The 11,450-nt window shown below is 37.5% G+C and overlaps 2 protein-coding genes across 2 annotated transcripts; both read left to right on the forward strand.

The window, feature by feature from the left end:
- Positions 1–789: 789 nt before the first annotated feature.
- On the forward strand, positions 790–3,283 carry LOC120471997 (uncharacterized). Its single transcript, XM_089129195.1, has 2 exons — positions 790–1,124; positions 2,011–3,283. Exons 1-2 carry the CDS (start codon positions 1,046–1,048, stop codon positions 2,970–2,972), a joined length of 1,041 nt encoding a protein of 346 aa, XP_088985321.1. The 5' UTR covers positions 790–1,045; the 3' UTR covers positions 2,973–3,283.
- Positions 3,284–4,510: 1,227 nt separating this feature from the next.
- On the forward strand, positions 4,511–10,856 carry LOC120471999 (uncharacterized). The gene is made up of 2 exons (XM_089129184.1): positions 4,511–4,880; positions 9,512–10,856. The coding sequence occupies exons 1-2, from the start codon at positions 4,802–4,804 to the stop codon at positions 10,546–10,548; spliced, it is 1,116 nt and encodes a 371-aa protein (XP_088985310.1). The 5' UTR covers positions 4,511–4,801; the 3' UTR covers positions 10,549–10,856.
- The last annotated feature ends 594 nt before the right edge of the window (positions 10,857–11,450 follow it).

An 11,450-nucleotide genomic window follows, 5' to 3' on the forward strand; every position in this document is an offset into this window, starting at 1 on the left:
GGGCACTCATCCGCAATCGGTCCAGAACCGAGAGATCGTGACTTGTGAGGACAAAAACTGTTGTATTGCCTAGACTCACAAAGTCTCACTCGACGTCATACTCAAGAATATTCCTGAAACACTTGAAATTCCTCCTTAAAAACCAATAATCATGGAGGAATTTAGAAAAATTTACATTTGTGTATGTAAAATTTAATCAAAAGCAACACATAATTTATTATGTAAGATACCTTTTTATCCTCACTTAACAATTCCCCACGACAGTATCAGCCTTACAGACATTCATCTGAACGCATCATTCCAGTGTTTATCAAATTGAACTGAAAAAAAAAAAAACTAATGTTCAACCGTTTCTATCGCTAATTTGTATATTTAACATAAATTTGTAAAAACATACACTAAACCTACCACCAGAGTCAATTGTTTCTTCCCTCTGTAGGCTAGGCTACTTTATGTTGTTGATCTATAGTGACTGAAAGGCAATACCATGATTCCTTAATTATTTTTCGTTTATTTTACTTGAGGTTTTATGCTAATTAGTCACAGTATTCAACAAACAACCAGGTTTAATTGCAAGAAAGTACATGGGTGTAAACTTAGTCACAATTATTCAACATTCAGCCAGCAACCAGGTTACAAGAAACTATTATTTAGGGGTGAAATAAACTTTTTGGTGTTGGTCCTGCAAAATTTATGGGACTGCTTTTTTTCCGATTCGGTAGGTGGCGCTGTCACACATATATGTATTTCATCGACGCTTCACACTCCAGTCCAGTCGGTGGCGGTAAGACACACACGTTTGTTTACAAACCACTATTAAACCTCAGAGGAAGAAGATTAGTTTTCGGCATGATCTCTGCGGTTTGGTCGAGGTGCTGGCTAAATATAAACTTTTAGAAATGTGCTTTTAGTGTAGAGAAAGACAAACAGGTTTGAATCAGGTCAATACCTGTAATATTCCCATCCTCATATACGTGACTAAGATCTGAATCAAGCAGGAATATCTGGAGGAGTATCAACTGAACTGAGATCTGCTGCTGTGAAGATGGTGTTTGTTAAAGAGGAGAGTGAGGAGGACATGAGTGAACCAGAACCCTGGAGAATAAAACACGAGGAACAAGAAGGTTGGTGATTCTTCATTCATCTTACAGGACTCTCAAGTTTTAAAGACAGGCAAAAGTGACAAAGGTTTGACGTTATCTGTTTTACAGAAGTCTTCCTGCGGATTTCTATGGCGTTATTTTAATAACAAATGTCTTAAACGTATTGTGATTGTAACGCGAGAGCGCGTCGGTGCCAAATCGGTACTTTTAAAATGGTAGCAGAGCCTAAACGGTGCCTTAACCAATACTTTTAAAAAAGAGTATTGGCTCAAAACGATGGTTAATGACATTAAATAAGTAAAATAACGGCTTTTTTATTATTATGAAATGACTTGTTGCATTTTAAATGTCACTTCTTTTTGAGTCTCTCCATCATTGTCCAACTCCAGTTTAAATATAAAAGGCAGAACAGTTATATCGTTTTAATCATGATTCATATATGTTAGAAGTAGTTTATCTAAGTCTCAAGCATAGTCTATAAGCCTGCAGTACAGGTGTTCATTATGTAGACCTCAGTGTTCAAATAGAGGAAGAGTCTTGTCCCATGTTACACATTGAAAGGGCCTTTCTGGCTCCAAATGTATGTGTGGTAGAAAAGCCAGAAACTGACCACATGTGGACTTGTCATACAATGTATGTATATCTGTATTGGTTAGATCTGTAATTCTCACCTCATATTCATCCTATATTCTGAGACAAAGGATTAATAAAGCAAAGCTGTATTGGTTTCCCTCAGTGCTGGGTCATTGTTCATTCAAATATTGATTTCTAATGAGGAATGAGGCACCTGGAATCCTAATTTCTTACAATATGAATCGATTTTTGTTCCCTGCACCCCTACTAATTTCCTTTTATTTTCAATATTAACAATGAATTTATTTACATAATTTTACTGTTTTCATTTCAGGCCTGATGAAAGTGGAAGAGGAAAGACCAGATCTGAATGAAGTGGAGGAGAAACATCACCAGAAAGCTCAAGATGTCACCGCTGGAGAGAAGCCATTGAGTTGCTCCAAAACTGAAAACAGTTTCTCACAAAGCAGCATCCGAATAACAAAAGTCAAAAAGCCTTTCACCTGTACTCAGTGTGGAAAGACTTTCACACGTAAAGAAAACCTGAAGACTCACATGTTACTTCATGATGGAATAAAGCCTTTCAGCTGCTCTCACTGTGGAAAGAGTTTTACACAGAAAACACACCTAAATTATCATCTTTTAATTCACAATTTGGAAAAGCCTTTCACCTGTTCTCTGTGTGGAAACTCTTTCAGACATAAAGGATACCTTAAGACTCACATGTTAATTCATGATGGAATAAAGCCTTTCACCTGCTCTCACTGTGGACAAAGTTTTACACAGAAAGGACACCTTAATGATCATCTGTTAATTCACACTTCAGAAAAGCCTTTCGCATGCTCTCTGTGTGGAAACACTTTCAGACATAAAGGATACCTTAAAACTCACATGAGAATTCATGATGGAATAAAGCCTTTCACCTGCTCTCAATGTGGAAAGAGTTTTACACAGAAAACACACCTAAATGAGCATTTGTTAATTCACAATTCAGAAAAGCCTTTCGTCTGTTCTCAGTGTGGAAACTCTTTCACACGTAAAGGAAGCCTTAAGAATCACATGTTAATTCATGCTGGAATAAAACCTTTCGTCTGCTCCCAGTGTGGGAAGTGTTTTACAGATAAAGTACACCTTACTAATCATTTGGTAACTCACACTAAAGAAAAGCCTTACATCTGCTCTCAGTGTGGAAACTCTTTCACACGTAAATCAAGCCTTAAGAATCACATGTTAATTCATACTCGAAAAAGCCCTTTACCTGCTCTCAGCGTGGAAAGACATGAGAAATCACACTGAAGCAATGCCTTACACATGTGTTAGGAAAAATATGTTTGCATCTTCTTTTCTGTCATCTAATCATTTCTTCTACAGCGTTCAGTCACACACTCGTAAGACATGTGATAGTTATTATATATAAGGTGTAAGGTTGCATTTGGTATATGAATGGAATTGTTTGTCTCTCTATGAACTCTTTCAGTGAAGTTGGCAGTCTCGTTTCTTTTCTATATGGACTTGTTATTTTATTTTTTGTTTTTAGTCAACACCTGAGACTTGCTGAATAAACTATGGCATGAGCACAATAAAGCTGACTTTGAGTCTGCACTTCTTGTTTGTGTCATTGTTGGTTCTCAGATCTTGTGTTCTGCTCTGCTCTGATCATTGTCTATGTTCTGATATCAAATTTCATCTAATAATTTGGGGCACTCATCCGCGATCGGTCCAGAATCGACAGATCGTGCAAATTGTACAGAGACTGTATGAGGACAAAAACTGTTGTATTGCTGAGACTCACACACAGTCTCGTTTGACGTAATACTCGAGATGAAGAAAATTTTAGAATTTGCAATATTTACTTTAAATATTAGATAAGTATTAGTATTAATTATTAAGAGTTCATTCTATAGGTATGCATGTTTGAAATGTGTGCAAGCATGTAGTCCTTCCCTAAAAAAACAACCCTCAACAAACCACTTGTCTGGCCTTAAAATTTATAATACAGAATTGTATCGCTTCGTGAACTGGAATTATCCTGACGACAATTATCTACAGAGGTGAAGGAAAGGAGGATTCACAGGGAGGGACTAGTGACACTTCAGGACTGCGTTATCGTCGTGTCCAGGCGCAGGTTCTTCATACGACGGACTGCGGTAAACCTCGGGATAAACAAAGAGACTAATATTAGTGTAGATGCCATTCTTCTTATGATGTTACAAGTACATCAGGATTTATGGGATGGGAAGTGTTCCCGGATCTAAACTATACAGCCTAACATTGAATTATAGACGTTTATAATGTTTTATGTGTAAGCTAGGTCAAAGAGATGTGTTTATAGTTTATTAGTTCATTTAGATTATGAATTTTGGCTGACGAATAATTGTCTAAAATATTTTTAGGGTTTTGACGATTAATTGTCCGTTTCGACTATGCCGATTGATTGTCTATTTGTGTGTGTGTGTGTGTGTGTGTGTTACCACCACAGTAAAATTCTCATTCCCTCAAAAACCATAGTTGGAGATGGTTTGAGCATTTGTTTAAAACTTTAATAGTCTATAGAGTGTGTTAAATACAGTTTACCAAAAAAGTATCCCAATTTTGCTGACTTTGCCTCTATTTAAATGTTGTAATGTCAGTCATTCTGCAAAATGTGTTTTCCCTGAAATATTTGATTGGAATGAAATTTGGAAACTCGTTTCTCTGATCTTCTCCTCACTTAAGCCTATTTAACATTTCTAATGCCAGTGTGGGCTATATCTTTTTTTAAAGTATTTTTCATTTATTTGTCGTCCACGCATCAAGTCATTTCTTCCCCGTATTGTTTTCTCCTCCTGACCTCCTCTTTCGACGCTTCACACTCCAGTCCAGTCGGTGGCGGTAAGACACACACGTTTGTTTACAAACCACCATTAAACCTCAGAGGAAGAACTTTAATTTTCAGCGTGGGCTCTTCTGTTGTGTGGCAACGTTACTGGCTTAATACAAACTATTACAAAGAAAAGATAGAACGATATACTTTTAAACAGGTCAATAAATGTCTGTAATATTCCCATCCTCATATACACGGACTAAGTTCTGAAGCAGGAATATCTGGAGGAGTATCAACTGAACTGAGATCTGCTGCTGTGAAGATGGTGTTTGTTAAAGAGGAGAGTGAGGAGGACATGAGTGAACCAGAACCCTGGAGAATAAAACACGAGGAACAAGGAGGTCGGTGGTCCCATATGCCCATTTACAAAGTTTTGTTTTTGTTTTTTGGATGTACGAATATGTTTCCAAGCCGCATTCACGGACTATTCAAGCACTTCTTTCATAGGACGTTTAGTGTGTTTTTTTATTTTCTAATGTTTATGTTATACACCATATAATCGTGATTATAAAAATCCAAACAGTAATCGATACCTTTTTTGCTTATTCCTTGGGCTCGGATTATCCAATCTAGTTGTAGTTGTTAAATAAAATATCTCCCTTTGGAGTGGACAGATATTTTTTTATGCTCACAGCAACATTATAGACTGACTAAAGTTAAAAAATCGTAAAAGGACCCTGCTGAAAAAACAAACAAACAATAGAAACCATTACAGAATTCCTAATGGTTTTGATGGTTATAAAGGGAAATGTATTGGTTTTAATGGAAACTGTAATGGTCCTAGTAGGTCTCTATTGGTAATTTGCTCTCTTCTATTGGTGGCATGTTTTGTCTTTTTCTCTGTATTGGTTTTAATTGAAACTGTGATGGTCCTGTAAGTCTCTATTGGTAATTTGTTCTCTTGTATTGGTGGTATATGTTTTCTATTGGATACCATTAAGGACCAATAGAACAACTTTGAAAATTTTAGGTTACATGTTGGTATCTACTGGACACCATTATGAACCATTAGGACTGCAATTAAAAGTGTTTCCTTTGGTTTGATAATAATGATTAAATGTAGGCTACACATGATTAATAGGCTAGATAAAGTTTTTAAAAACTGGTCATAGTGATTGGTCAAAACATTGGTCCCATGTGATTTCAGGTTTAACAGCTCTTGTTGGGAGTGATCAGGTCAACCTGACCCACACACATAGGTTGTCCTAACCATTAAATATATTCCAATCATGACAATACAAATTTGTAATGGAAACCATTACAAATCAGAACCAATACAAATTGTAATGGAAACCATTAAATATATCATCACCAATACAAATTTGTAATGCAAACCAATACATCCTAATAGAATATGGCCCAAAACACACTACGTAATGGACACCATTTTGTAATGGTTTGTAATGGTTTTGTAGTGGAAACCATTACCATTTCTGTAATGGTTTCTATTGTTTTTTTTCAGCAGGGGACCCATTAGCGGTGGTATTGAAATTGAAATCGAGAATTAATAAGTTTCACTGTCATCTAAAATTTGGGGTGTCATAATAATTTATTACAGTACAAGGATACATGTGTAAAAAAAACAATAACTGTTTTATTCATTTTTTTCTTTCTTTGTGGTGGGGCCAGTCAAAATAGAAAAATTGAAATCAGCATATACTTAAAGTCGGCATGAAATCAAATTTGACAAATCTTCTTTGTATATGTAATATTGTAGTGTTTATTATAAATGATTTATCTGTGCACTTCATTATTTAAAAAAAAAAAATAATGTACCCTTATACTCTTTAATCAAATACATTACCCTGCCCTCCCCTATCGAAACGACCTCTCTTCTATTTCGGTCACGTGGAATAGCGAGATCCGATGAGGGTGCGGCTATCGGTGAACCGCCTCTCAGAGAATCGCATTCAAATCTGGCTCCGTTTTGTTTGCAACGGCCATCCTCCAGCCGTTTCACTCGGATATACGTCACGACAAGGAAAAAATGACAATCTGTCCATTTCACACCGACTTTAAATCAAATCGAGAATCGATTGAAATTGATATCTTGTGGCCTGAGTTGAACAGTCAATAGTGTCAAATGCAGTACTAAGATCGATTAACACTTATAGAGATACAACCACGATCGGATGATAAGAGCAAATCATTTGTGCCTCTAATGAGAGCTGTCTCAGTACTATGGTATGGTCTAAATCCTGAAAATAATCAAATAAATAAGTAAATTGAAAATCCTTCCAGATATTATTTCTTTCTAAAAAGGACCATAGTTGTGAAGATACTGCCTTTTCTAGTATCTTTGACAGAAAAGGCGGCCTGTAATTGACTAATTCTGTAGGATCATAGGATCATAATTCTTATTATGTGTTCCTACAATTCATATGTTGATGTATTCTGCTAATATCACATATTAATCATGTAATAGTTATTAACTATTGTGATTGTTTATAACTCTAGAGTGTGAATGCCTCGTTTCCAATCAAAAGAATCGTATTCTCTTAATTCAAAAGATGGCTTGATTGAAATCTGTGTAAAATGTTTTGTATTCCTTTAAATCTATAATATTCAAAATGTGGTCTCTTGTAAAGCGAGAAGATCACAGGTCATGCCTAATTTATGATCAGCAAGAAGTCAGATCCACCCCCTAAAATTATACCATTTTCCCATTGGCTAGAAGTTTCTGGGAGGTTGGACTGAGTTTTAAGTTAAAGATCCGAACAAAGGAACAGGATCTCAGAAGAGTTTGTTCGTGTTCAGTTTTGTGTTCGTTCAGTTTGTAACTGTTAAGTTCGTGCCTCTCTCTAAAACAGCAAGAGAGTGTTCCTGTTCGCGCTTCTCTCTGAAACAAAGAGCTTGTTCGCATGTTTCTACATCGACTAGACCAAATTCGACCAGCAGACAAAATAACCCATCGAGACCGGGGTTACAACAGCTCATTCAAGCCATCCAATTCGCCTTACTTTCATTTCTTTCCTTTATTTCCTTTCTCGTTTCAAAGTTAAGTTTGCTGCAAAGCTTCGTTTTAAAACGAAACGCGCTTTGAACCGTAAGGACTCTCATTTGCCTGCCAACCACACGTGATCGGCAGCTCCGAACTTCCATCCAAGCACGAGAAGGCAACCACGCAACGGACCCGGCTGGGAAACCCCCTTTGACTCAACGACAAGCAAGTACTCCAGACTCTAGCTGAACTGGTGCTTTAATGTAAATTGAATAACCTCTCTAAGAAACGAAGGTTCAAATTAATGCTTGGTGGTCCTTTCAGGTCTTGTCTTACGTGCATATAGAAAGTTGAAACTTTCTCTCTCCCTCTTTCCAACTCTCTTTTCCTCTGCACCTTGTATGTGATCGTCCTCTTACAGCGAACAAACTGCTGAAGTTTCATCAAGATCAGTTAATGTATGCTGAAGTTATAACAAACTTCCTGTTTCACGTTTCTCGCCATGTTTTCGTTTCCTCGCCACGGCCAAACCGTTCGAGATATTTAAAATCCCCTCGCACACTTTTATCTTCAATGTCTTGACTTCACACTGACCGAGTTTCGTCGAATTTGGATCAAAGCTCTAGGAGGAGTATTACACATTCCTTTGCGTGCATTTTAAAAACAACCACAAATATCTGACTTCCTGTTGGGCTGGGGTAAAAAGTAAGAGTGTGAGGTATAGATAAAACCATGAGATCAACATGTGTACTGAGTTTCATATTATTACATACAAGCATGTTTGAGTTATGGACCAAGTGTTCGGACCCCGTTCCAGGGGGCGCTGACGAGCCGCCCTGCCACGCCCAGGTACCAGCTTCAGCCCGACTCTGATGGCCGCGGGTTCTGACCTGTGTGCAAAGTTTCAAGAGTTTTCGAGCATATTAAGGGCTCCAAAAGTGCCAAAAAGGTTACGGAATAATAATAATAAATATAGCTGCGAGCAGCGATTGCGGGCCCAAGCCGGTGGCACCGCAAACCCCGGTGCCTTTAGTTACGTAAAGGCACCGGGGTGGCGGTACCGCTGCCTTTGGCCCTTCATCGTTGCTCGCAGCTATATATATATATATATATGAAGAGTTCAGATGCAAAAGCCTCTAAGTGCCATTTGAAATTTTCTTCTAAAATGATCATTTTTATCAAGCTTGTATATTTAAGTTCGGTAATTTCACTTAAATGGCAATGAAGATTACCTATTAATTGTCATTTAAGTGAAATTACTGAACTTAAATATACAAGCTTGATAAAAATGGTCATTTTAGAAGAAAATTTCAAATGGTATTTAGAGGCTTTTGCATCTGAACTCTTCATATATATATATATAGCCGGTGGCACTGCCACCCTGGTGTGTGTGTGATTATGTTTAGACCTTAGTTTTGTGTTTAGAATAGCTAATAAATTCAAGATAGATTCAACAAGATAATTTGCCTTGTGTTGTGTTTGCACATTTAATGTCTTGTACTGCTCGATCTAAAGTTACCTTGCTAAAACATAGTGTGTCACTATAGATTTGGTATTTATATCCTTGCAAAGGTTATAATTACGGCCCGTTCAAATGAACTTTAAACGAGTCGTTTGCTCGGTTCCGTTAGTGATTCGTCAAGATTCATTGTAAATCAATGAATTATCCCCTTTGAGCTAAATTGGCCTTTCCGGCCCCCTTAAATACACTTTACGTATATTATTAAATGTTGCATTTGCTACAACGCCGTTGACTTAACGTTATATAAATATACGACTTACCTCAACCCTGTCCCTAAACCTAACCGTCACTGGGGTTAATGGCATTTATGACTGGAGATTTGACTGCGTATACAGACACGCGGAATGACGCAGACGTTAATGGCGTAGACATACGCGGCACACATACACGCGGATACAAGCGGATAGCTGAAAATGCGTCGAGATAACACGCCACTTGACTCGAAAGTGGCGTGTATGTTTATGCAAAAGTCATGATGTCATGTTGTTATTTTACTGTTTTAATTTTAGGCCTGGTGAAAGTGAAAGAGGAAAGACCAGATCTGAATGAAGTGGAGGAGAGACATCATCAGAAAGTTCATGATGTCACCGCTGAAGAGAAGCCATTGAGTTGCTCCAAAACTGAAAACAGTTGCTCACAAAGCAGCATCCAAATAACAGAAGAGAAAAGGCCTTTCTCCTGTTCTCAGTGTGGAAAGACTTACAAACATAAAAGAAGCCTTTTGAATCACATGTTAATTCATGCTGGAGGAAATAATCCTTTCACATGCTCTCAGTGTGGAAAGACTTTCTCATGTAAAGAAAGTCTGAAGAGGCACATGTTAGTTCATGCTGGAATAAAGCCTTTCACCTGCTCTCAGTGTGGCAAGAGTTACAAACATAAAAGCAGCCTTTGGAATCACACGTTAATTCATGCTGGACGAAAAAATTCCTTCACATGTTCTCAGTGTGGAAATACTTTCACAAATAAACACAACCTTAAGAAGCACATGTTAATTCATGATGGACTAAAGCCTTTCAGCTGCTCTCAGTGTGGGAAACGTTTTAGACAGAAAGGAACACTAAATGAGCATTTGGTAACTCACTCTTCAGTAAAGCCTTTCTCCTGTTCTCAGTGTGGAAACAGTTTCAGACATAAAAGATACCTTAAAACTCACATGTTAATTCATGCTGGAATAAAGCCTTTCACCTGCTCTCAGTGTGGGAAGAGATTTACACATAAAGGAAGACTAAATGAGCATTTGGTAACTCACACTTCAGAAAAGCCTTTCACATGTCTTCAGTGTGGAAAGAGTTTCTCACGTAAACAAGTCCTTAAGACTCACATGTTAACTCATGCTGAAATAAAGCCTTTCACCTGCTCTCACTGTGGCAAGAGTTTCACACAGAAAGGACACTTTAATGAGCATATGTTAATTCACAATTTCGTAAAGCCTTTCGTCTGCTCTCAGTGTGGAAACTCTTTCAGACATAAAGTAGGCCTTAAGAAACATATTAATTCGTACTTTAAAAAGCCCTTTACCTGCTCTCAGCGTGGAAAGACATGAGAAATCACACTGAAGCAATGCCTTACACATGTGTTGGGATAAATATGTTTACATCTCCTTTTCTGTCTATCTATGACCGTTCAGTCACACACTCGTAAGACATGTGATAGTTATTATATATAAGGCGTAAGGTTGCATTTGGTATATGAATGGAATTGTTTGTCTCTCTATGAACTCTTTCAGTGAAGTTGGCAGTCTCGTTTATTTTCTATATGGACTTATTATTTTATTTGTTGTTTTTAGCCAACACCTGAGACTTGCTGAATAAACTATGGCACGAGCACAATAAAGCTGACTTTGAGTCTGCACTTCTTGTTTGTGTCATTGTTGGTTCTCAGATCTTGTGTTCTGCTCTGCTCTGATCATTGTCTATGTTCTGATATCAAATTTCATCTAATATTTTGGGGTGCTTGTCTGTAATCGATCCAGAACCGCGGGATTGTGTAAATTGTACACAGACTGTATGAGGACAAAAACTGTTGTATTGCTGAGACTCACACACAGTCTCGTTTGACGTAATACTCGAGATGGAGAATATTTTAGAATTTGTAATATTTACTTTAAATATTAGATAAGTATTAGTATTAATTATTAAGAGTTCAAGGTTTGCCTGTTTGAAATGTGTGCAAGCATGCAGTCCTTCCCTAAAAAAACAACCCTCAACAAACCACTTGTCTGGCCTTAAAATTTATAATACAGAATTGTATCGCTTCGCGAACTGGAATTATCCTGACGACAATTATCTACAGAGGTGAAGGAAAGGAGGATTCACAGGGAGGGACTAGTGACACTTCAGGATTGCGTTATCGTCGTATCCAGGCGCAGGTCCTTCATACCTCGGGATAAACAAAGAGACTAATATTAGTGTAGATGCCATTCTTCTTATGATGTTACGAGTACAT

Source organism: Pimephales promelas, chromosome 3 (genome assembly GCF_988280905.1).
Source record: "Pimephales promelas chromosome 3, fPimPro1.hap1.1, whole genome shotgun sequence".
Lineage (NCBI taxonomy): Eukaryota > Metazoa > Chordata > Actinopteri > Cypriniformes > Leuciscidae > Pimephales > Pimephales promelas.